Genomic DNA, 27,899 nt, shown 5'->3' with positions numbered 1-27,899 from the left:
GCAAGAGTACACATTCCTTCATTCTTCCATTTCTTCATTTCTTCATTATTCTACTCATTAATCTATTCATTCATTGGGACAGTCCATGGGAGGGTTGCATCTATCAGTCACTTTCATACTTTGCGTGCTTCGCATGCGTTATTACTATACTCGGCATCTATTGCTAAATTTGCTCGCGGGTTTCCAGCGATAAACATTCCGTAGTGTCCTATTGATAAGCTACTGTTATAGAAGGGAAGTTTGGGCATGACTAGCGAGTAGTCTTTACATCATTTGCCCTGTCACCTGATCTATCGAATCGATGATCATATTTGAAACAGAAAATTGCGCGGTCAGTATCAAAACATCCAAGCATTTTGATGCGAACACGTTGAATTTATTCTTTTTTGGGATGGTGCATCGGTTGGCTACTCTCATCTTGTGTTTTGTGCTATTCTCCATTTGTGAGTGCGACCAAGCCTACACGTATGATTATTTTCCACTGGATCATCAAAAGAAACGGATTCCATTCAGTGAAGTCAGCACAAGGTACCTCGAACCAAAGTGAGTAGTTCATTTTCTTGCGTCAGTTTCATTTTGATCGCAGTGATTGAGGGGCTGGGGTGGCGGTAGCGCGTATGTATGGTGTGTCCGTAACGGACAGTATGTAATTCAGAAGTGATCCAACTTCAGCAACTTTAGTACTGACCAGACAAGCGGATTACTATAAGCGGGAAATGATACAAGTAGTCTTTTTGCTGACAGCGTGCATGCAGTTTGCGTAAAAAGACAAGTTTTGGTGCTAATTTGACTCACCTTTCTAACCGATTCTCATACCTTGATGCACTGGCACATGTACAACGGACATATGCAAATCTTTAGAGGAAGTTGTAACGGTTGATAGCAGGAAGCTTTTGATTTGGCCAGTTCTAAATAGTCTCCTTCCTCAACAAATAATCGACTGCAATGGCTCGGTCATGTGCTACGCATGCCGAAACACCGTCTACCGAGACGAGTGTTATTCTCCGTGCCTCCTTCAGGATGGCGCAAACCGCGTGGTGGACAGCACATGACTTGGCAGCAAGGCGTGACAGGTCTTCAAAAGGTTCCATTTTATCGTTGTCAGTAAGTCGGCTGCGCAGTCAGCCGGGCAGTTGGTCAGTCAGTTACTCATTTGTTCATTTATTTAGTTAATTGGTTAGGTAGTTGGTTAGTGGATTGGCTGGTTAGTTGTTTAATTGTCTGACGGAATGGTTGGTCAGTTAGCTAGTTGATTAATTAGTTAGTTTGTTATTTAGTCAGTCATTCAACCAGTCAGACAGTTGGGCAGTCAATCGTCAACCCGACTGAAAGTTGAGGGTAGTGATAAGCCTCAAGCGGCACGTATCACTTCCCGGTCTTCCCACTTGGCACTTTTTATTGCAGCAGACCGTTCTATCGCTAAAATGATAAAGTGGCGTCTACAGTGGGGAGATATCCTTGGACTTCACAGAGGAGTGTTGCCTCTGCTCACACAGTTCGCTTCGGAGTCTATCCTATATACACAAAAAATCCATACTATTCCTCAGCACTGAAAAAAGGGTTGTCATCATACCTTTCAAGTAGTTTGATCATCCTTTAGAATTACATCAACTGCAGCAGCGATCGACTAATTTGTGAATCGTAGCGGTAGCTTTTCTGTTGGAATTCTCAATCAACATCAGATGAGATAGTGCCCGCTCCCCAAAAGTTTCTGAAAATCCACAAGTGTCTCTCTAAATATCAAATTGACCAATCGTGGTTAAGCAGAATTCAATGGTACAGCACACTATTTAACAAAATTACTTAGAAGCGGACATCTTTGGCAGATATTTGGGAAATTTTGTAGGTGATCCAAAATCTTTTGTCTAAGTGCACAAAGACGTCCGTATGCTTCATCTCGTGTGCTCCCATCAGGCTTGAACTGCATCAATAGTCTCTAAAAACTCAACTTATCCTAGAGTTTATGAATCAAAAGCGACTCCCTGTGGAAAACTGATTGGTCATTACGTAACTGTGCTAATTACTATGGCTAGACTAATTAGAACAAAGTCGAAGGTGAGCCGCACAGTGTCTGTTTCTCTACATTCTAGTTGAATCACTTAAGAAATAGAAACTCAGGATATCCACAGCTTTTGCTGCGTGTTTTAGGTAGCACAGATGACTTACATGGGCCACATACTCCCAAACTATCTTTTCTACCTTCTCTTGATGAAGTTCTAGTTCCTCAAGTGCCTCAAAATATTTTGATGACAGTGTCTAAGAAAAAGGTTACTTAAGGGTCTAATACCACTACGAAGCGTTCATCCTCTCTACCTCTGGCTTCATCAGAACTCTTGTTTTGGGAAATCGTAAAAGCTAGCTCATAAATGATTCTGTTTCCGTATAGGTTACGCACACAAGTTTTGTAAGGCGAGGATCGCAGCGAAATAATGAGAGTTCAAGAGCTTGGTATCTCTACCGATTTACCGATTTACAGTGTTAAACTGGCGGTTAAGGGAAAAAATTACGTCCCCAAAACTCTTTTCTCTTACTGTGAACAAGTGGGATTCCGCTACTGTTGTTGAGTTCATCCCTAAAAGGTTTTCCTGCGTCTTGCTTCCATATGTGCGTATCGATTTACATAAATACGTCTGCTTCTTCCCATTTAGAGTGACTATGTCTCCTATATTTAGTTTTTTTGTTTCCACTGTTCTCTAACTCCTAGCGGGGTTGAGGTTAATGGTGACCATGGAGTTTTCATTCTTTCAGAAATACTTTACTGCCGTTTAAAACAATAGAAGAAATCGAACAGCCGGTAGATTTGCTACGCGGTCGCTTTCATGGTTTTGTGAAGCTGCTGACGATGAACCGTGCAAACGTATACGGTGTGAGCAGAGCGATAGCGAACATCATACACTATGTCGAAGGTGGCACATTCATACGGATGTTTAACTCACGCTCGGCCTTCAGGAGGAACAAGTTTACTGACGTGTTGATTTGGTGGCGCTATTTCTATCTCTGTCTGACTACGTACAACTTCAGGAAACATTACGGACCGTGCACGGACGGGTTTATGATTCGCGGGTATGTTTTGACCGGTTATATTGATTATGAAACTTGTCTGACTGACCAATAAGACTACGGGCCAATACGTTTTGAGACGCCACAGAAAATAAAACAGTTCAGCATGATTATCAGACAGATGTGGTCCTATATTAGGCCGAAGAATGTGCACTGGAATTGTAGACAGTAATTCATGGTAATTCCCGAATGAAAGACACCTCAATGTGATAGCCCTTCACATCAATGCACGATGCAAACTTGTTACGGTTTGACAGTGATCGATTAGAGAACAAATTATGCGCACGTGACATATTGATCGGAAGTGTAAAAAACACCTTTCATTTACTTAGAAATGGCAAGTGATATGAATTAAAACTGTTCAGTCCATGAAAAAAGACTTCGAGACATACAGCGTATTTGTGAATCTGGTTTCGATTAACCTTTCAACAGTTAACCAAAGTCGTTTAGTACAAAACCTGGACAAATACAAATCGAGATTATAGTTGAGTCAGCGTGTCTTCTGCTGATATTTTATCCCCTCTTGAAATCACGCAATGCAAGAGGCAAGCATGTTCTTTTGAGTGCTTGAAAACGATACGGATGAGTTATGGTGCGCAATGTGTCCTTGGTCTTGCGTCTTATGATTTCAGACTCCTTGTTCAACCTGAAACCTCGTCAATTTAGGTCGGTGCGCATGCAGTCAAGGGCCTTGTGGTCAAGAATAGTTGACTACAAATGGTCATCAGACGGTATCTCATAAAGCAGTTCTATGGATCTTTTCAACGGATGAGCTAGTGGACAGAAGATGCTTTATATACTTTCACTTCGGAGTGCGAGATTAAATCGGTCACGAAAAATGACAGTTTACCAGATGAAGGGTTGCATAGAAGCTTACCAATTTCTGTTGGTGTGCGTAAGAAGACATGAAATTAGAAACCAACTGATTTGGTCAGACGAAATCTGGCATTCGGCTGCACGACGCGGGCTTCCAACATGGAAATTACTGCTTTCATTATGTGAATAACAAGAGGTACTAAAATGAAGCCATGTGTTCAACAACTTGGCATAGAAAATTCCTAATCATGGAAGGAGAGGGGTGGAACTGTACGCTAGTGAGCGCAGCTAAACGTGAATGTTAGCTTCAGTGTGACTGGCCCGTATGGATATTTCGACTACGAGGGGATGTTTGTAAACTCTATCAAACCCCAGAGAACAAAACCATGAAGTCCTTCTAAGCTAATACTGTTGTTTTCCACGTCAGTTTCTTTGGAACTAACTCGGCAAGCGATATTTTTTATGATTACATGAGAGATTGTTGTAGTGAATACTAATTTTATACCGAGAAATATCTCAAGATGGCCGCATTAAATGAGTAACCGGGGATTAAACTTTGCAAATGGGATTTAAAAGTTTCGTATTTGTCGTCACAGGAAAGATGGGGTCTTTTGGAACCGGGATTCGAACAATCTTTAACCAATGCCTATGGTACAGTGTAGTTTTCCTTTGTGAACAAGCTATTCTAGTTAATGTACAATCCACAAGTTACATAATGGTTTCCCTTTACTCTTACGTCTATGCACGTTAGATTTCAAGCCATTTTACAGCTCATTTGTAGGAACCATACCGGTTACTGGTGCAATTTACTGAATGTAAACAACATGCTATCTGTGTGTTTGTGCTACTTGTCTCAAACAGGTATTCTAGGCCACTAATTTTGTCTGATTTTGTCTGTTTAATGTCACTATGTAATTCTCATGTTGGTTAGTGTACTGGAGTCAACAGAGAATAAGAACCGTGGCGGAATTGCTGTTGTGTAATTACGACCGGCTGCATCTTTGATCATCAAGTCACCAAATCGTTTGATAATGCAATGGACGCTGCTGACTGGGACCTGTTTCTCAACAGAATACGGTGGCAATATTAAGGAGAGTTTTTCCACTGTTTACTCTGTATTTTCCGAATACAACAACAAACCTGAACAAAGCTCGCCAATTTCCATAGTCCGCACCGCGTATTTACAGGCTATTAGCGTTTACCTCACAGTAGACGACGGTGTCGAGATCTAACTTTAGAATGTCCCTAAAACAGATTAACGAAATTTGTGGAGTATTCTACTCTGGCTAATTTCGTTCAGGAAAACAATAAATACAGGGGATGACGATTTTTTAAATCTCGAAGAGATTAACCACTCGAGTAGGCGCTCTTTATGATATAGATTAACGCACTGGGAGCACACACAGACGGCGTATAGCCATTGAATTAATTCTTTCCTCGCTGCAAGATTGTCAGTTCAATCCAATGTGGTTGTTATGGCGTCGTTCTTCTTTTTGTAATCATCGAGAGTTACAACAATCACACAGGCCCCAAACAAATCAGTCCCGGTATACTCGACAAGTTTGACAGTCATCATCCTAACGTATCCCTAGGTTATTTTATTCGCTATGAACTGCTAAATCTCCACCAACGTTCAACTCTGAGTCATCAATCACCAAAGACTTGTTGCTAAAGCTGTGCCGTTCTTTGTTAATATAGTGCTGGAGTTTCTGCTATCTTCCAACAGAATACAGGCAGGATTTTGGGAGCTAATATGGGGAGATTTTTTAATATTCAATTAAGAAATCGTCTTCTTGGTGTGGGGGTCCACAAATCTCTGAGTTACGACCCTGTGGCCTTTCGGCCAATGTTGGACACTTAGCCGTGTTGCCACAAGTGGCTGATCAGTAATGTGGCTGTGCGATAATTATGGCGATATCAGTCTCACAGAGGTTCGAAACTCTCTGAGTTCAGTGAGATACATGCTACTGGTTATTCTCAATAATGATGAAACAGCTGTACTCTGCCTTTCGTCTTTTCAGCATAAACCGGTTCCTCTGACAAGACGAAATATCAGTCGGAAAATTTCGAAGCCTAAGTGCAAGCTTGTTGCACGGCGTTTGCTCACTTCTCATTGCCAGGCAGGAGCTTCTTCAATTGGGCGTTCTCTGGTACTGTTGTCATTACAGCAAACAAGACAGCTACAACTTGCATGTGACATCGCATCATATGGTTAAGCGTATTCGAGTTCGCTGGGTGGTCCAAGTAACTGTGCATTTTTGTGTGAAATCAATACGGTGCCTGATCAAATCCTTCCATCATTTGGCTAGCCTGTAGCACGCACCGAGGGTCACTAACAGTAATCCATGGCCGTCTTGATCTCTCAGAAATTGACGGAAGTGCTCTTGTTGGGAATTTGTAATTTGTCCATGAGAGGAGCCAGTAAACAACAGAAACCTTGGCTGAAAATGGGCACGAATTGGCCAACGGTATCCATACCGGCAAGAAAAATATGACTATTCGGTTTTCATAAGAGAGAGAAAACAAAATCACCAGATATAACAACGTCACGTGATGGAAAAATACTTTTGTGGGGTGCGTTACAGAGATGCCTAAGGTCAGTCACCCCAATATAGCGGGCAGGTTACGTGAACTTTCAACAAATCGCTAGGCTACGGATATCTGTGCGTGTCTCTGAGATACCTATGGCAAAGCCACATTGCTCGTTTCGAGATAATATCCTAAGCAAGAAATGCAGTTGATTTTCCCGTGAAAGCCAGACTGATACACAAATGAGTGCATTTGTCGTAACTGTAATTTTATGGGGGTTCAGTTTTACCGATAGACAAGCCAACAACTGGACTTAACCAGGATGAATTGCGATTTATGAAGCAAGTTCACTTCCAGTTAGAGAACAGTACAACTTTTTTCAGCCTAATCGTCTTTTCTCCCCTATCGTTTACTTGCACAGCTGGAATGTGGAAGTTAACCTGAATGACGAAGTGGGGACGAAAAGATCTGTCTGGTTGAACTTTTCTAGATCCGACCATATCTCCACCAGGAAAATGCACTGTGATAATGAAAACGGTGGGCATATTGAAAAATATTAGATCATCCAAGTCAGAATAAAAGGGAAGAGATTGAAGGAAGATTGAGTGCTTGTTTTATATGTGAGCTACATGTATGTATGTGCTGTCAGTATTATCAAGGAGCGGACGCTGAAAAATATACTGAAATCTATCAACGTTGTATGGGGACGCGCAATTCGGTCCTATGTTGGTAATGTGGTGAAATATTGGTGGGTCTCATGTGAATGCCTGGTCCCCATTTGAATTTTCACAGCGCAACTAAGTAAGAATATCTCATAAACTGCTTTAGTAAAAGATTATTGTATACTTTTAGGTGTGTTTTGTGCTACCAAATCGAGTAGTTTGATATACGAAGGGGCATACGGTGTGATCAGTTTTATTTATGGTGTCCGACGAAGTCTCATCTCAAGTATAGGAACATTCTAATTCAGTCTTCTTTCAAAAGTGTTGGTTTGGTGTTTCCAGCCGGTTAAAATTCGCTCTGGTCGGTATTTGGATGCGTTCTTTTGTCGCCTGTATGATGAGTAAAATCGTTAGAGTTTGGTCAATTTATTAGAATGTCCTTGGCTATAGACGGAATGTTGGGATGTGTTACTCAGTATTCTATGGGCACGAATAAGGAAAATCGTTCCAACAGATTTTCTACCCTGTATTTTGGCTCTGATGACCTAACAGGCAACTGCATGCTGACGTTCCGTAGGCAAGTTTTTGTTGCATCGGTTGAAATCAACGATTACGTGTTACTTTAGAAAATTCTTCCTAACACACCGCGAAAGGACCACCAAATCTAGAAAGGTCCTTACCGGACAGAAAATACCTCATTAATCGTGTAAGCGATATGTCCAATCGTTTATAAGGATATTCATCTTATTTAACGAACGTTCCTTCAGAATTTGTTCTACGAAACGTTGAAGGACATCTCGAGGTCCTTGTCAAACGTATATTCCGATCAAACAGATCACTGTTGGAAGATTTTCTCAAATCCTAAGCTGATCTTCAAAGTGGACGGCATGTCAAGAATTTGGGCCGACTATCTGAGAAGACAACGCTATGGAGATTATAGTAATATGGAATACACACCCGATAAACTAAATGCTCACATGTGTGCGGTATGCTGTCGCTGAGAACACACGTGTGAAGGCGATGGATGGGGTGGAATTTATCTACTTAGATCGACGTTTATTTTAACTTAATCCCTGATGATGTGGATTCAAGACTACTTATAATTTATGAGAGAACTCGCAAAATATGGAAGTCCTATTGGTACGAGGAGGCATGTCGCATCCCGCCTAGCCATTCGCAATATACAATCGTCCTCCTTAACAAAGAAAGGCCTTGATTAGGGATTTGGGTCTTGGATAGTATTTCTTTAAAAGTTTTTTCAATAATCGGATCCTCAATGAGAGCAACCTTTTGATGCTTCGGGATGACTTAATTTAATGTGGAAATGAGTTGGGGCATTATTCATGGAGCTAGTAGTTGGTTCCTCCAAGCCCTGGTAAAAAGAAGTTGAGGGGGTAAGCTGAATATGATTCTTTCCGGATGGCGAACTATACAAAAGCTGGCGTTGATTCTCTACTGTGTTTCAGATCATCACCTACCACGTCAGAACTTTGTAGGCGTGGTAATAAACTCAGTGGTATAATAGACTACACAGGATGATTTAACGAATTCCAAACAGGGTAGGTGGATCGGCGGTGCCTTGAATACGTATATGGCGTGACACACTCATTATGATCTGTAAGTCGCCCTATATTTACTCTTCATTGCTTACTTTAGGCACTGAACCATTCTGCATGTTACAAATGCAGCATTGTGAATCCTCGCTTCATAGCAGCCAAGCACATAGAATGTGCGTCAGCAGAGATTAGCAAGAAGCCAATCGATGGACTGGACTGTACAAAGCAACAAATAGAGAAGATACTGATTTGTGTTATATCAGGACACGTGGTTGCAAAAAGAAGCATGCATGCGGATAAAGAATGGCATGCAGCTAAGTGTTCACACATTATGGAACGGTGAGTAGCGTTTAAGGAAGCTGAACTGATCCATCGGCTTTCCGAATGAGTCCAGCTGGAATCCGCTTGATTCGGCGTCTATGGGGCCAGCAGTTTTGTGTTCCCATGCGCAAAAATATGATCAAAGCATGAGGTAGATGAGATGTCACAGAGAAATGTTTGGTGATCAGCGACATCCATTATTGGTGTTGACTCGTGGTGCAAGGCTTGTCGCATCTGATTGGGAGTATGCTCCGTGACCCTCTAAAAAATACGTCGATCCACTTTGCTTTGCAAATCTGTTTATGCATCCTTAATTTCATCATTTCTGAGCTAACGTGACAGTAGGGGGTATGATGCAGGTGAGAGTTAACTGGCTTTGTGAAAAAATGTCTTGTTTGTTCAGATGGGACTTGTTTTCTTTGTAAAGTTATACAGTCGTTGAGTCAGATATGCAATACAGCCACCCAGCATTGGATCTGAAACAAATTCAAAGGTTCTTCCGAGATGTTGCATTTACAGTAAACTCTAATTAGTGGTCTGTACAGACTTAATCTAAGAAGGAGTTTTTTTTAGAAAATTTTACATCTAACATGTATACCAGTCATTCAAATTCCAGTTTAAAAGTGAATGATGGATTTCTCTGGGTTCACTGTGAGTGGTTTATCGTACAGCGGCATGACAATGCATGAATGTTTTGGTTGGATACCTAGAAACCCGTATCAGCAGCAGTGGAGCAGTTCCACCCTGTAACTTCCGGTACGTTAAACAAAGCCTCTGGATTCCGTGAGAAAAGTGTTTGATTGTGAGCAGGACGTCTTCGCATTTCTTATTCCAGAATACAAGAACCGAGACACAATCGCGGACAGTATAAATTATTATAAAATATATCCTTGAAGGACAAACCAATCATAAGGCTGCTGAACGCACTTAGGCTGCACATTATTGTTTTTTTCAGTTAGCGACCCACCGAACCGGCGTCATTTTGACATCCTGTCACGTTTATGTTCTACCTGAGCACTTCCAAAATCTTTATTTGACAGTCTTTATCGATCTTCGATTTTGTTCTAGCGGTGAAGTTTACGTGATTGATAGTTAAATTACTCATTTTGTCCACATGTCTCTAGCTAAACAATGTCAGACTACCTGCAAAGTTTGCGTGGTTGATTCACCAGGCAAAACTGCCTTGTAAAATTTACTAGAATGTTCGTGATAAACACTCCAGGGAAAATTGAGTACCGAAGCGGAATCTAGCTGGCCAGATTTATCTATGGGTAAAGCACTGAATATCATGACATCGAAATGTCCTTCGTTTTGTATATTATATGCGGAAGTTCTTTGTAAGAAATCAATACAGTTTAAATTGTTAGCCTCTACTGGATGCTTAGAACAGCCTTATACGCCCACTAAGGCAGACTGGCCGTCTTAATAGCAATAACACTCCCATTTGGAAAAACTAACGGAAGGAAGCAACTCTGGTCCTTCTCCGGTAATTCAAACAAGATAGATAGTCTTTTTTCGAAGAACGAAGTACTTTCGTGGATCAAGTACAGAGTTCAAAAACTGCTCAGCTCAATGCACCTGGTATCGTCATACTGGATGACAGGTCAGCTAGCAGACCGGGATCCGACTGACCAACCTTAACGGGTGCTCATTGGCACATTCATCCAGGTTTCGGGGATGAAAGGCGACATTGGTAATCTGTAAGCTAATCGACTTTACAGCTCATAGCACTTTTGTTGCTGTGCTTTTTTGCAGCTAATACCAGGTGTTTGAGATCTAAATTTTCCTGCTCAGGTTGAAACGGTACTGTTTTCAGTTATGCGCTTACCTCTCATCCGAGTAAATAGCACAGTCTTGTGATTGATAATTTACTGAGGGAATATTGGTCGTCGAAATAGCGTAGATGGTCCTTGTTTTTCCCGATGAGCTGAGAAAATTGATCCCAACTGTTTCATCACCAATCGAGGTGACACTGTAAGTATGTTGTTCAGGACGATGGGTCAGGGTCACAACCGCATCCGAATTGCCCAACTCAGCGAACAAACCAATGGCCATTGGTAACTCATGTTTGCACGATAAAACTCTCAGAAATAACCCGGACATACGGAATGTTCCGCTATACGGGGCAACTACAGATGCCATTTTAGAACGTTGGTGAGCACGATTAATCCAACAACTTCTTTTGCTGCAATGTCTAGAGACCTCATTCAACAAGCCGTGTGTCGCAGCCAAATTCAGTTACTGGTGAGTAGTTAAAAATAATTAGCGTGTTTGTATCACCACACTCCTCAGGATGGGTAGTGGTCCATTATGGGAAAACAACTGGTGGGACAGTTACTGATTTTTTCATTACCTGTGCAACCGATTTGAGAACAGAGGGCAGGAGTCCGCAAATGTAGGCACTTTGCTGGGGTCCATTGTGACTTTCAAAAACTTTCCACACGCTGCTCGATTATCCTCAACTGCCAACCAGCCACTTTTGGTGTTTTCCAGGCAGTAAAACTTTATTAGCTTGATGGATACATAGATGAGTTGGTGAAACAAGCTGAGTCCTAGCAATATTTTCTAACTTTCACTTCCTTACAGGAATAACAGTTACATATCCCTTTTGGATTGGGATCCTGAGCGTGACATACCACTGCTTCCACTTGGTCAGGATATGCTCCTCATTCTGTTCAATCTTGGTCTATGCCAGAATTTTCACCACACGATGCCTTTTCTGTGCCCTGCACCTTGTCTGGGTCGTCTCAGATCTGGAGTGACTATGGAGGGTCAGCTACCTTCGGAAGATGGTAATCCATGCGAACTGCAATCAAACACCCGTACTGCAACTTGCCTGACGGTTAGTAAACTTTCGCATTCGGTTTGGACCCAAAAGTATACTCAAATTTAATTGTTGGTGTAAAGGAATTTTCATTGGGCACTGTTTTCCTTATTCATTCTAGAGGCGAACCTGGAGCGTGTATATTTATCAACTGTTTTCGGAGTTGGTCAATCCAACGACATGGTATCGTCTACCCGGTGAAAATTTCTTGAAGTGGCTAACCGATGAGAGTGGCTACGTTTGTGATTGTGAGGAGCGTTATCATTGGGTGGACACCTCGATGCGGTGTGAGCGCACAACAGAATGGATTGATCGGTGCAATCTGGGCAACGGAACCAGAATGGGTCCTTGCGACCAAAATGGAACGCATCAGTGCACAACAGATCAGTGAGTATTCTGTCATTGCTCCAGATAGTACTTCAGAATGAGTCTGATCGATGTTCACACATCCCTTTACTGACGGAACATACTCCTTATTAGGTTGCTGAAGGCGTTTTGTCTTTCTTGAAGCATACCATGTAGGTCCAGTTCTGAAGTTTCCGTCATCCATGTATCTCGATTAAAACATATTTTGAACGAGGAACTCATCTGCGGTTAAGTTGAGTCTCCCATTGAGGTATAGGGTTCGAACTTCCGGAATTTATTTTGTCTATTTTAGAAGGGAATTCACGGACATCCTATTTTGTTTCTAGAAATTTATCCTTGACCTCTCATCATCTGACTAAACAGTTTTCTTCTTGTTTTGGTTACATGTGGCTGAGTTCGGGTTGCCCTTTCGATAAAACTGGTCACTTCAGCTCTCGTAGATCCCCTACGACATATCAAGTAGACTGCAGACTCCTAATTTTTTCGATAATAAATCAATACAATTCTGAAAAATTATGTCCCTTTTGACACAGTGCCACTGCTTACTTGTCATTCTTTGTTTAAGGAATTAGCGGCAATATTTCGACAAAAGTGTCACGTCCTGTACGTTGGAAAGATGTTTGAAAGTTTCCCATGTACTATCTTATTATATTCTGTCAAACATCAGTTCAGATGTCCACTTCGCTATTGCTTTTTCCAATATGTGTTTCATTTTGTCTTTTTTTTGCTGTAATAGTCAGCATACTGGGTATCAGTATTCAGGTTTCGCTTGTGGGAGGGTTGAAAATCACGATTCATGTATTGTTAGCAAAAATTGCACGTCACTTGCATATAGTTAAAGTTTTTGATAGAATAAAATACATTCCTGATGAACTGGCCCAAGAATTTCAAACATGTACACGGTTTTCTTCTGAATCCTGTTCCGGTGTAAATTGATGAAGAACCCTTGAAGTCACTTTCCTCAACGAAATCATTCCAGAGAGTTTGATGAAGAATGTGTCATTTGCAGTAAGCTTAGTTTCTGCTTCTTCGAACGCGCCGCAGCCAATGATTGGTGACCGCCGGACGTCTTGGTACCGATTATTATTTTTTATAGGACCAAGTGGTCGGTATAAATCTCCTCTGTTGTATGCTCACGAGTAGGAGATTTCCTCGGATTCATGTTATCATAGGCTTTCTTGTCGGCATACAAGAGGACATTTACTGTAGCAGAGGTCATGTCCGCTGTTGAAGAAAGAACTTGAATCAGGGAACGAACTCAGCAATTTTGTGCTTTTGCACGCTGAAAATTTACGGACCATGTTAAAGGCACGTCACCTGCTTTTGATATGACTGCACAACCAAGTTTCGACTCATTCGTTTGGCTTTGTGATCCATCATTGCCTGATCAATAGCAAAAGGTTAGGTTAGGATTTCTGGGCTTTTCACAAAGACCTGATAATTTGAATCCATGTCCCTAGTTTTTCAGAGCGTGGGTTGACCAGGTCTCAAAGACGAAATAAGAGATAACGCAGCGAGGCACAAGGAAATGTCTCATTCTCAGCGTACACAAGCTCTCAGACTAATTTTCAGTTTAGTGTTATGTTCCCATGTTCCTGCGTTGATCCAATATTGGTTCGAAAAGAATGGCGTACCATACTGTTTGCAATTTGTATCTCTTGGGTCATGGGAGCTGCTCAAAATGACTGGCTTGGAGCAGCTCTACAGCAAAGGGTATACTTCTTTGAGAAGAATAATTTAACCACGAAAAACTGAAGCACAGATAAAGTTGTTTGAATTACAGTTTCCTAGCATTTTTGGTACTTGTAGCACTTTCTACTTCGTCATAATTTATGCATCGAATGTTTGGGACAAACCGCCCTTAAAGAATCCAGACTTGTAATCGCAGTTTGATTACAGGTTGTAATTTATGTACACTTAATTGATCCAGCTTTTTGACTTGGTTACCGATGGCATCTTTAGAGGCTATAAGTCATGCGGTGGTGTCTGTTATATACCTATAGCTTGAAGTTACTTTAACCACTGTAGGTAGACAACGCAGGCAGCATTCACTTTGTCGTCTAAAATAGTTCAACCAGTGTAAAAAGTTTACCACAGTTGTATCCATTTTGTTTAGCAGGAAGAGTTTTTGTCTTTTTTTGCCATATGGAGAGGAATCAACCCCTACATTTCTAAGGAAATGCTCTATCCTAAGGGCTTATGGTGGAAAAAATACATTATTTGCTAGAAAATACACGCGTGAACACGAATGCAGCCTGCGTTTTTTTAAGATTAGGATACACACATTAACAGTGCCTTCTTCTGACTACTCCAGTGGAGGACACAACGCCCTTTTCGCTGAAAGCAGACGCTCTTTAAGATGCACACACGGAAGCATTGTGAGGCATATCCACCATAGGAGTCGACAGCTCATTCCAAACCAGATTTTCGTAAGCTTTTCAGTTCCGTCTGATCAACCACCAATCTGGCCTTTAAAAACATTCTGGAGAAGCGAAGCAAGAAGGAGAACATCCGACCGATTTAGCAAATAAGTTTGGCTTTATGTGTCCAACTTAACGTATCGGGTCCAGTGAATGTACCGTGCACTGGAGGGATAATAGTAGCTGATGGATGGAATCACAGCAAATTTTATGGTAGATTGGTACCGACGAGTTTGTAAATACTTTTTTCAGAATGTGTTCTCTGGAACGTTTGGTATGCCGGCTTTTTGTGGCATGTTAGGATGAGCCGTTATACCTTTGTTAGTAAGGTTGTATTTAAGTGTATGTACGAAAGAGAATTGACCTATCAGAACGTAAGAACTCGTTGATACAAAAAATCTACTGTGTAGGCATTCACCTGAGCATCTCCATCGACCTGGGAAAATACCAGGCAAATACCAGGTGTATCACTGTAACATTTATCATTATCATTATTATTATTATTATTTAATAATTTATTTCGAACTGGTTTGTAAGATAGTTTACCAAAAAAATCCACGGAACGTGTAATAAAACGTGAGTAAATTGGGCAATCGAAAGCACGAAGTAGAGCCGCTTCGTTAGTGAGTGTTGAAATAATTTTCCGGAAAATACGCTCCGTTCCTTTGGGCATTGCGGCCATTCAGAGGTGAGTTATTTTCATCAATATAGATTACTTACCCCTCAATTTGCAATTGGTAGCTACAGAATTATTCCAAATTGTGACAAGATCAATTTGGGTAGCCTTTAGACTGGTTGGTTGAATTTATTTTTTTCCGCAGATATGCTGGAACTGCTTACTGCGAGTGCAATCAGGGCTATTACGGGGTGCGATGTAAACACCGACTGGATGCCTGCAAAATGAAACTGGTCACGTACCTCTACAAAGATCCAATAACGGGAAAGACCAAAAGGTGCGTTCTTCCAACTTTGCTTCTATCACACACTTCCTTAACACGTGAGCATTTATAGAGACCATTCGGTACACGGAGTCATTCGAGGAAAATCCAGCAAAATAATTTGAAAAACGTATCTTTGTTGCCTCAATTTATTCATACGATTCATGCGAAAAGTATTTTCCGAGCAACCTCGTCATTTTGACTGTATAATTAGACAAGAAACCTTATTACCCTCTTTAATTATTGGGTTTGTAAATGACGGCCTACTACCTATTTCCAAGCCAATCGAAAGATAAATGTTTCTTCCGGCTGAAAATATCTGAAACTTTATTCTGTTTCCAAGCTCCTTTCTACGGTTACACACGATCTTGCTGAATCTGTGGTAGGAGTGCTGACAAAGCCTGTCCTGTTAAAATGTGGCCTTTGGTTGAAGACGATTTCTTTGAGTAAGCAGATAGTAGTTACCAAATCCGGTATGCCGTCGCCTCAGGAATCTAGGAAGATGGACTAACTAGCGGTTGTTGGCGAAGGGTCTATTATATTTCGGGCAACTCCATATTTTATTGTAATTTCCAGTGAATCTAGCACATTGGTAGACAGATACTGGGATTCGGGTTAATCTGTTTTCCTAATTATCGTTGAGCATTGTGAGATAGCCACTCAGGGCTACATGTATGGTGGTCAAAACCATTTTTATGTAGCTCATGTGATTATGATGCTTTGCTGTCTCCCGAGCTGGAATAACCACTTGAAATGGTTACCGAATTATTTCCGTCTCCGTAATGCAGCTGCCGCTTAATTGTTTAGAGGGACAGGTGGATCTACTTTACATAATCACTGAAGTGTGCTATGTACATTCTGTGACCGACATTTTTCCTTTTAGAAAACTTCCTCGACCGGCTGTTATAAATTCGATCAAAAAGTCAGTTATTCTAACTTGATCGTTTTTGAGTGCCCGAATTTAATACCGTTGTATTGTACAGATTGTGAGACAGGGATAATCGCCAACTAGCTCACCTTTAATGTTCTTGTGAATGCATTATTGCATAATAGACTTCTCCAGGAACAGGAACGATTTGAATCACTCTCGGCAATACTCTCAGATCAATACCAAGCAATACGTTTGTTATAAGAGACAGCGTGGAGTCCTACTATCCTACACTAGAATCTTTTTTTCTCTCAACCGTTTTTTGGAGGCTAAATCTGGTAGCCGCCACCCACAGTCCAACGGTTATGTAGAGGGAGTCAAATGCGTTTTATTAAATGAAAACAGTAGAACTGAATCTAGAAGTCGATCAGATGCTGCTGATTCTAAAGTATTAAAGTGCTATCCGGATGCTTGGAGGCTGTTGACAGTCACTGGCTGTAAGCATCTTATAGTGCATCTTAAGTGCATCTTAAGTGCATCGAACTCATGATCTTAGAGTTAATAACTGAGTACGACAAAATATGGCAACGACTGACTAATTGGAAATGTGGTTAACTTGTATTCACGGAGGACACTGCTCCGGCATCCTTCACTCATATGATTCACATTGCACAAAACTTCAAAGGTCTCTTACTAACTACAAATACTGGGTACCTTGCTAAGCAAGAAAAGGAACCTGTAAGTCTCTTGAACCTTCTGCTTAGGAATCCGTCACACTATGAGTCAATCATCACCTTACACAACAAATATGAGAGAGCCTTGAGGACAAAAATGTCGTTTTGGCTTAACCTCTGTTAATGGGGACGCTTCAAGTATTGAGACACACTTGATCATCTTTTGCCCGACCTAAAGCTGTTTTGACCTAACTCTGCCACATTGACTTGGTAGTCAGCCTACACTGGCTGGGACCTTGTTCCATATAACGCAGCCATGCTTGGAAGGCCAAAGAGGAGCAGTTAAACCCAGAGTAGCGAGATCCTCTGTTACGAACAACCGGGGTACGAAATGCTTTCGGTGCAATGTCATGTCCTATCCTCTGCGACAGAAATGTAGTGAAAATAAGGTGTTCCCCCGAGAGACCATCACGTCCATATTCATGGAAGTAGAGACGCTACGTTCCCACGAGAAAGGACTAGTTAGAGAAGCTCGGCCATAAAAACCGCACTGTCCGATCGACAGACAGACCACCATGTCCATCGGCGCGTTATTCATTACTGTCACAGTACCTTCAAAACCAAAGAGTTTGGTGCTGTTTATTAGGCCCTTGCTGTGCGCTGCCTCATCAGGGGTGCGACAGTAACGCCCTACACATTGTGCCCCCAGGTTAGGCCAACCCTTACAGCCGAGCAGGGCAGACTATTGAGTCATCGGCTCCTGGATCGGTCGCCAAAGAAAACTCCGCTGCCCGCCGCCTCGCAGATCGGACTTTCAAATCTAAGGCTCAAGGTGAAGCACCCCAACCCAAACCCCTCCTTGGCCTGGACAACCAGGATATACCGTTTTCTGGCACAGTTCTTTGTCCACCGGCGTCCCTACCCGACCCTTCTCACCACACAAGCAAACACTGTTGAGTCATTTGATTGTCAGTCATCTGACACATGGGGTTTATTTACCCGACTGCCTATCAACAACAAATAACTAATACCTCTCTAAATCCACGATATCCTTTCTACATATGAGATTTTATCGTCCGTACTCTATATAAATTTGCGAACAGGTAGTGCTCTCTGGTACCTAATATTTCCTTACATTAAAGTACGCTATCTCCGAACGATGAGCAGTGCTTTATACACTGATGAGCTTCTTGTGACCAAAGTTGGTTTTTAGCCGGGATTTCGCGGGTTCAACCCCCCCCCCCAAATTTTTGTAAGATACGCAACGCTAATGGTTCCCATGAAACAGATGTATATCCATTTCCGACTTTCAAACACTTACGTGGCAAAGCTTCCGTCGAAATTTCCCAGTTTTCCCCATACAATCGACAATTCTACCGTGAGTTAAAGGCCACTTGGCTGAATTCGTGCCTCTGCTTACACCTTTCATTTCGAATCCCAAATAGTAGGAATCCCCTCTTCTGTACACCTCAACATTTGACCAATCACATATGAGAAGAAGAAGATCATACCATCTTTGAGTTGTTGTCTAATTGAATGGAATCAACAGGCGCTACTTAGAAACAGGTCTCTGCGTAATGTCTACCGTCAATTACTATGCGGTAAATTGGAAGAAATATTCTCCGACCCGGTAGATAGCCAGATAGGACGACTACAATTCATTAACTAAGATTTTTATCCAGTGATAAGTGAAACATGGATGGAACCAATTCAAATTATAATGAATTCATAACGTGAGGGCACACGATCATGTAACACAGCGATATGACGTTCAACCTCGGGCAATTATCTCCAGTTACCTATTCCAAGTGGTATCTCGCCACCGCTAGTCTAACTTTGGCTTACAAATATATCGTTGTTTTTGTATGACGCTCTAATAAAGACATTTCATTAGAATGGGTTTTCAGCGGGCAAACAACAGTATAACCATGCATACTTTTCTTGCATCGAAGCAGCCTATACAAAGACGTGCGTAAACGTCAATTGGATTACTTCAAGATGACCAATTTCGATATTTCAGTACCCCATAACAAAGGAACCTGGAAGCATCGCGTTCCTCCATTTCCCTGACAGGTTGGTAAACATGTCTAACAAACCAAGCTCTTCAGCCGTTTTGTCAGTGGTAACCAGTTTCCATTCGACTGCGCCCTTCTTGGTGGATCAGGAAAGATCACATCTTCCATGATTCGCAGTCAGTCATTAGGCTCGTTGAATGAAAACCGCTACCACGCCTTACAGATGTGCCATTTTATAAAGATATACATTACTGCCGCCACTAAAAACGTTTCTATACAGTTTGATCATGCCCATAGATGATTTCGCCGATCCCCACAAATCGGGTTTGTGACCAAAACGTATTTGTCGTTTAGCTTATTATATGGGCTAATTCGGCTTACACATTTACAGGATTTGTTGAGGGATTCTTCACATCACTGACAAGTCGTCTTCTGCTCCTCAAGCAATCATTCTGGTTGGTTTGATGGAAGAAAACAAAAGGATTTTCTGGTGGATAAAATGGATTCAGGCTCTGAAGAGATTCAACAAAATAACTTCTAATTTGTGGGTCCAGAATTTTGACTTTGACAAGCTTGTTCAGCCGTCAGGCTATATTTTTCCGAGTCCATCATTTCTCTTTTGATTTGTCATTTAGTCGGTGACTCAACTTATAGCATCATCCAGCTAATGAAGAAATTTTTTGTTTACACTCCTTAGAAAAACTGCGACCGGTATGGAAATGTGTAACACGAACATGTCAGGAATATCAGTACCGCAGCCGTCATCGGAATTCGCAAATGACGAAGATTATCGCTCCCTTTGTATTCCCTCGTTGGGTACAACAGGGTACCGATGCAAATGTAAGGAACCATTCATGGAAGACCCAACTCACCCCATGCCAAACTGTCTTAAGCGTATCGGACCTTGTGACGATAAATTATGTTTGCATGGAACTTGTGTCGCCACGTCCGGGCCCAACGCGACCAGCATATGCGTTTGTAATCCAGGTTACGATGGAGAAATGTGCGAATACCGGGTAGGTTTTAAAAATTTTTGTTTTGGAAGAAACACCTTCTGAAAACAGGTCGTATTTGGTCTAGCCATAAAATACTATTTTGGGGATAAATACTTATATGTTGATCTTTTATACAGTTTTTCCCTGACTAGCAGACTTGTACGGGATAAATCACCAATACCTTCTTTGTGGCAGGCAAATAACGCGTAGCGTTTTTATTTCGATATCTGGCGCATCCGGCTAGGGAAAATCAGGGTGTTAATCGACGATTTAATCATTTCGTCGGGACGTACTAACATACTGCAAATTAGTCAGACTGAATTCTCTGGATTTCCAGCAGCATTACACATTCGCACATGTAAAGTAATGTACAGCGGTCACTGACCTCACTGTCACTAGTAAAAAACATACAGTAAATATTTATGGGGTTTCTTGAGGTGCGCACTACCGATAATTTCCACTGCGGTGGAACAACTGTATGGTGCGTCTTGGCCTTTTAGAAGAGATTGGATTACAGCACAAAGTCTGTACCGGAATACCATAACGTCCTCATTATGCCAGCCACACATACCACACGTAATTCACCGTAAAGTAATTCCACACTGAATCCTGGGTGAACAGACGCAACAACCGTGGGATAGAATTGGGTGCAAACCCACAAGTAAACTTTTAGCTCCCCTAATTTTTAAAATTCCTCCTATATCTCCCGATGGATTAGAGTGCGGCGTGAGGACCAAGCGACCCATCTTCAAAACAGCCGTAGCTTATGGACAGTGGCTGGTCATTTGTTAGAGAAAACGTATCGCGGAAGAAGGTACTGACTAATTGCAAGAATGCTCATAAAAACAACTCATTCATGGCTTATTTCATTTTACAGTTTACTGGATTGTCGCTGCGTCAAACTGCCATGGAATTCATGCTCTAGTAAGCGTAGTTACGCATGTGGCTTATTGGCTTACCAGCCTACAACTTTGACCAGAAATCGAGGCATTTGCGGTTTGGCTTTCAAACAACCATGATGCATGTCTTCAGCTAACACCACCATATCCCAACCTACCACGCACTTGCGGAGTTCCTATCCTTTCTAGTTCTAATGAACCCAAACTGATGAAGCGAATATTACATTTGTGGAGCTTTCGAAGTGTTAGACATAGCACGCTTTTGAGTGAAAAAAGGATAGAAGCCACCCCAAAGTCACAACTGGTTTTAACCTATGAAAACAGACATTATCGTTCGCAAATTAAAAAATCATTCGCCATGTCCTGGAAACAGTGAACATTACAGTAGGATCAAACTCTAAATGATTGCCACAAGTGCACAATGGGTGACTGGTAGGGACTATGGTCACTCTGGAAACAGCCACCTACCAGCTATATGTTGCGGTACCTCCAGATTTGGTGAAACGTTGGTCCATACAATAGAGGACCTATAGGAAGGGCATTTACCCTGGCATTCAGTCACATTTACTTGACAATGAGGTAAATAATCTTTTGGGTCTCCCACTACAATCACCGTGACACAAGTAAAGAAAAGATAAACTAGCGTATCGAGAGATGTTCCAAAGGTTCACTGAGTAAAGTACGTTTGCATTCCATCATTTTAGTGCCAGAGGCTTCGCTAAACTCACCCGCTAGCACGCTTTTTTTCAAGCCATAATTTTTCACTTGAAATTCTTTGTCGTGTTACATGCGTTTACAAGATTTTGCAAAGACGAAGGAGACTAGTTCTGGGTTCTTCATAAACAATATGGACTGGACCGTAGAATTGTTCGTTCATTTGTATCCTGGCTTGGGGCTTGCCAACAAAATCAGTCTATTCGTGTTGTAAATTCAGATCAAGGATTGTTTTCAAAAGTTTGTTTACTTTTCAAATCGACTTTAAAGACATGTATTTCCGTGAAAACGGTGACACAGTACTAAGTTTTTTTCTAGGATATGGTCACGAAACTTCCGACAGTTTTAGTCTGTATATTCGATGTATGGTGTCCCGCGACCAACACCGCTATAATAATGAAACCAAGTTAAAAAGCTAACAAAAATACGGATCATTTTCTAATATATTAGAAAAGAACATGCGAACAAACATTTTCAAGGTGTGAGCAGTTTACCCAAGTCGGCATAGGACTCATCATTGCGACGAATCGTTTTATTTGCAAAGCTAGTTGGAGAGGGATCAAAACATAAGGTTAGAAGTGGGGGTGAACTACTCGGAGGACTTGACTTTTATGCTTGCCCGACTGGTCAAATTCACAATTTCTGTAAACAATCCATGATAGGCGGAACATTGGAGCGTCTGGTCCGAATGCCTGCCAATATGTGGTCACAACCGAACGCGAACAAGAAGACGGTCAACAACACTTCGAGATCCAACACCGTGGGAGCCGTATTTTGATGAATTAGCCGGTGTACCCACGCGTATGTCGGACAGAGAAATGAAATCTCTACCGGGTGTTCTGATCCAGGTAAGAAAAAATGTTTGAATATTGGCACAATTTGCCATACAAGAATGAGCCGTAATATTTTTTCAGCTTCAGTTACCACCAAACATTTGCTATCCAGTCGTATCGGGAGGTTTGAGCGTTAATGATTTGAGCGTTATCGGTGTTTACAAAATATCAGTCAGAAGTAGACAGGATGAAACAGTAAACAATAAGGATGATTTAGTGAAGGCTTCTCTTTCCGAAATAAAGCCCTATTAATTATCCTGTTACGTTCCGGCCTATTATTCGAGGCTTATCAATTTGGTAGGGGGGAGGCATTTTTTGTTAGTCCAGGTGTTTTTCAATTCTGATTTGTGGGTTTCTGAGTCAAGTGAACTTGTTTCTGCTATAAAAAGGCCAGTGAGAAGCAGCTTACTTTTAACCGACTGTGGCACAAACCTTAAGGACTACTTAAGTCAGACACTACAGAATCCTGGTGTGGGCTGCAGATATGTGAATGGTTTTGGCGTAAAATAATGCTACTGCTAGTACTTCCATGCTGTGTATCTATTTCCACAACTATCCTAATCTCGCATCCCAAACCTCCTCTCCATTTATCCACAGACGGAGACATGTCCACCTCGAACTGGGTCGCAATGTCCCTTTTCCCCAAGTAGTCCGAATTACCAGACGATGGCGCAAACCGATCCGGGCCTACTGGAACTCCAGGCCTACTTGAGTTTGGCTATTAGTGTTCTGTTGCTGTTGATTGGAATAAGTGCTTGTATCACTCGGATGACTCGAAGCTACAAGGCTGCCTAGTTGAAGCAATTCCCAGTGACGCCAGAGGACGAACGCTCAGATAATGCCTTACAAGTCTAACTAATTTTATGCCATGTATTCTCAAAATTTGTTGGAACCGTTTCTTCATGTGTAAATACATAACATTTGATGTGCAATCAGCTTATGAAAATTTTTGACAATCCTGTGTTTGGTGTCATTAGCGAATATTTTATATATTCTAGGTGAGTTCGAAGCCGAGATGTATCTACAGTACTTTGTAAGTTGTGCGATGGCATACAGCTTCGATTACGGTCAACGTGACGTAAAAATGAGTACTTCTACGCTCAACACATGACAAAATCTGCGTACAGTGTTCACCTTCTGAGTCGATAGTGATTACCGCATTCCTTAAACCATTCGTTAATTTGGAAGTACTGTAACTCAGTGGAAAACGTTTTCCAGATGTAAGATGGCGTTAAATTTGTCCCACAAGCTAACATTTATCCCAGTTTTGCATTTTAGTGCAGCATTTCGAAGCAGAATAAGAGAAGGTTTAGTATTCGGTAAGAGGAAAAATTATGAGAACAACCATGTGGCATGGAGTGGGATGTGTGGCGATAGAATAATTGCCACGTTTACGCGTGAAGGAGACCAAGACGCTACAAATTATCTTGGCCAGAAATGTGACAGAGAAGCTATTGCTTAGAATGAGGCTATTAAGTTTCCTTCCGTTTCTTCGATTTTCATTGCTCGGAATCATTATTTCATTTGATCCTCGAAATGAATCCCTGAAAGATGTTTCACCGCTTAGAGCAGTCAACTGATTGCTTCCAAACTTTCACAACCCCCTTGAAGAAAGCCAGTCAGAATCACATATAAAGGCGTGTTAATTAGACGAAATCATCACTTAAATCCACATACACCATGCACCGGATGGTCGGTGGTCGCATTTTGGTGTTATGGGTGGTAGATTAAAGAGATTTCTAGTATTCCTACTGTAACATTTCGATACGCGTAACTAACTGCTTTTTAACGCAGACCGCATCTCATGTATCCTTGGGTTACAGGATAATGGAGATTGATTTTGCATCCGAAATTCATCTTACGACGAGACAAATCACACACACAGTTGAATTCTTGACAAAGCCATTATTTTCAATATAGATTTTGTCATGAAATTGAAGCCAATCTGTGCTGGAATGTTGAGAAACACTACAGCCGTTTTATCCTATTTTGCGATCATCATCAGTTCTCTCCAGTCAGGTTATAGCTCGCAACTTCGGGCTGGTAGCTGAACACTTAACCCAAAAGCGGCTAGTCAGCTGTGTGAATAACTCCAATGATGATACCTTTTTCCAAGCTTATTTTACGTAATCTCATCTACATAGTTGTCCTTTAGCCCCACCATCCAAAGTTATTGAATAATTCACTACTATTTCCTCAAGTATATTCATCTACGTGGTATGACTTTGCATCTCGAACATAGACCAGCAGATGAGTAGGAAGCGTAAGTCAAGTTAAACCAGACGTAGGCGAAAGCAGTCATTGTTCACTAACGCACGATAACGGGACTTTTATTCGGCATCTGTTTCTTCGAGGTACTAACGAATAAACAGGAGCATCAACCATTCGTGAGCCTGCGGATCTGTATTCAGAGTTGTTTTGTAGATGAACAAGAATGAATTGTTTCTTTAGGGGAGTGAACCACACCTCGACAATAATCAACCCAAGCTTTCTCAATCCCAAAAGTAGACACTGTGTAGCCGGAACACAATTTCGTGCGGCGTTACGATTGTATAACAACGACATTTGCAGGTCCCATCTGGCCAGTTGTGTTAATGTATAACTTGGCTTTGGAATTAACATAGATTGGTCTAAGAATACGTGCAGACAGTTAAATTAAAAATGATGTGGATTTTGTTGACCGTATCGCAGCCACATCACGATCGTGGGCGTGGTGGTCACCAAAGTACACGCTTACAAAAATATGAAATTTTAGGGGAAAACAAAGTAGAGTTGTAAGACAGATGCTATTACGAGGCAGCAGTGACGTGAAACACGTTAAGCTACGTATGAAGCCATAAAAGGTGGATCTTTCATAGGAAAGTTCATCAGAAAATGTAATGCAATGAATACAGTATAGGAATAATAGAATTAAAAGGTAAGAAAAAATCATGGGGTTAGACGAGCTTTCACAAACAGATTGTTTAACGCTGATTCTGTGGTGGATATTGTGCTGGTAATGAAAAGACAAAGAGGTTATAAGCTGACGAAGTCCATGTGGCAAGCAATGAACTGGGCGCGCAGTGTCAAGGTAAAAGAGTGTTTAGTCGGTTGGAGAAACCAAATAGTGGTTGGCGTTCAAGTCGAAAACAAGGATATATGTACAAAATGGAGACCATAAACCGTGAAATTTTCGTTCACAACGAGAAGAGAAATAAATCAACAAATACGGCCCCTGAAGTGGATGGACTGCGCTATTGATAAACACGCGTAGTTACCACATAAACAACGCAGAGCTATCCACGTTAACCCCATTATGGATAAGGTAACTTCTCTACATACCAAAAGCATTTCTGCAGCATCCAAAGTTATGGAACAAATTTGAGTATCCTAAGCTGCTTGTACTCAGAAACCGGTTGCAGCTCATTGACAATGCATTCCGAACATCAAACAAATAAGGAGATTTCCGAAGCTCCATCGGCTTGTCAGTATTCATTCTTCATGCACACCCGAACAGTATCAGAAAATGTAGTCGTGGAGTAGACAGCCAATTATCTAAAGTATGGAGCTGTTCAAGACTAACCGTGAAAACGGCGAGTTGTCTTGCGGGAAGTCTTTCAGTGAGTTTTCATGGAATGACCTTGGGGCCTACCGCTGAGGGAGAGAGAGAGGTGGTACAAGAATTTCTACCCTATTTCTATTGTAAAATCTTGTATAGATAGATTGTATGACCCAAAATTCGAGTTTGTTGCGTAGTTTAAAGTGATATATTGAGGTATTTCGGTTATCCGGTTACAACTTATGCACTCACCTACAAATCACCTGCCGTGTGGTCAGATTTTGAACAGCCTACCCACATTTCGTGACACTTTAAAGATATGTTTTAGAAAATTTAAAATTGACAAATTTTCCATCACAATTGATGAAATTAAAAAAGACCATGAACGCCCACGAAATGTTTTTTTAACCTCTGTTGTGTGCTCTATAATTAAGAGGCCGCTGGGACGCACTGAAAAAAGAAGGGGCTGCAGAAGCTCCCATTATTTGCATGATGAATATATTAAACCTCCATTTGAGATAAAAATGAGAAGTTTCAGACTCGATAACTTTGGAGTACAAACAAGCTGGGTTACCATAATTCATTGGAGAATCGCCAGGAAATAATACATATCCACTGTGACACGAAGAGAACAACCATAATGGACGTCATTACAGGTTTCATCCATGACCTCGACTTCACTTCACATGCTGCATTAACTCACTTGAACCAGGTTATAAGTCAGACAGGGAATCAATCAGTAAGTCCTCTTCAGATTATCACACTAGATAAGTGTTGAGTGTCAACTAACGGCTTTGGTCGGCTAGTGTGATTGTCGAAATCTTACGTTGATGGATTGGAGGAGTTTCAAATTAATTCTGACCGGGTTTGGTTTCTTAATCTTCCACTTCAGGGTGCTTCAATTGACAATTTATTTCAGGTGCCACTGGCAGAATTTCCTTGGTCTTTGTGGGGTTGAGAGTGCCCCGACAATTTAGTTTGACATGGGAGGGGGTGAGGTCAAGTGGAATTCAGATGTTGACTACTCCTTCTGATGACGGCAAACCAACACGTGCCCGCTCGACTGATTCATTTTGGTGACCTGCTCACTTGTCCTGATGAAACTTTGCGTCAAAAGCAAAACGTTGCCCAAATAAAAACTACCGATTGCTCATCAAGCTCTCCTGAAACGATGACTTCTCGGTCGGTTCCAAACCTTTTCCAGCTACTTGAACCAGGTTCTGTGTATCCAGGGCAAGGTATGAACAAATACCGTTCTTGTTTCTGCAACCGAAATAAGTTCACGTCATTTCGTAAGTGGAGCCACAGTGGTAAGTATGACAAACATTTGACTCCTGCTATGTTCATACTTGGAATTTTCAAAATTATGTGCCCTGGAAAACTAAGATCAAACTACCATAGATATTGACAGTAAACACTGGGATGCAAATGGGGACAAAGGAGGTATCAAAACACAATAGAATAAAGACTCTAAGATGTTCGAAGAAGTATGTTCCATGCACGCAGAAGTGTTTTGCTCAAACTAGGCGACTATAATAAGCAGCATGTAGGCAAACTGCTGGGCAAATTATTTTTTGGACATGGGCAATTAACTCGTTCAACAGTGTACACCTAATGCACTTCTCATAAGGTTGCTGAAAATTCTTTCACAGCCAACGATGGGTTGGGCCGTTTTTGGGGCTCATCAGGTAAGCGTAGTCCCCGAGATTTCGTTAACCTTATGTTCTACTTGCAACCTGATTGTACGGAATTAGATAAATACACTCATTGCAAGAGACTCACCTGTAACCCAGCTGAATCTCTCGTTTGTGATGTTCCCAAATGAGAGTATTTCGCTATTTCTTTCAACAATAGTTTTTGTTCTGCGTTTT

General features: G+C 41.5%; 1 protein-coding gene across 1 annotated transcript; it reads left to right on the top strand.

Moving 5' to 3' along the window:
- Positions 1-319: 319 nt before the first annotated feature.
- On the top strand, positions 320-23,421 carry T265_00310 (hypothetical protein; the record flags this gene model as incomplete). Its single annotated transcript, XM_009164055.1, has 8 exons — positions 320-543; positions 2,749-3,063; positions 11,531-11,786; positions 11,890-12,155; positions 15,376-15,507; positions 19,747-20,065; positions 22,320-22,505; positions 23,088-23,421. The coding sequence occupies 8 exons, from the start codon at positions 392-394 to the stop codon at positions 23,283-23,285; spliced, it is 1,824 nt and encodes a 607-aa protein (XP_009162319.1).
- Positions 23,422-27,899: the final 4,478 nt, after the last annotated feature.

This window comes from Opisthorchis viverrini (genome assembly GCF_000715545.1).
Source record: "Opisthorchis viverrini unplaced genomic scaffold opera_v5_3, whole genome shotgun sequence".
Taxonomy (NCBI): domain Eukaryota; kingdom Metazoa; phylum Platyhelminthes; class Trematoda; order Opisthorchiida; family Opisthorchiidae; genus Opisthorchis; species Opisthorchis viverrini.
This window is presented reverse-complemented; position numbering and strand designations above follow the sequence as displayed.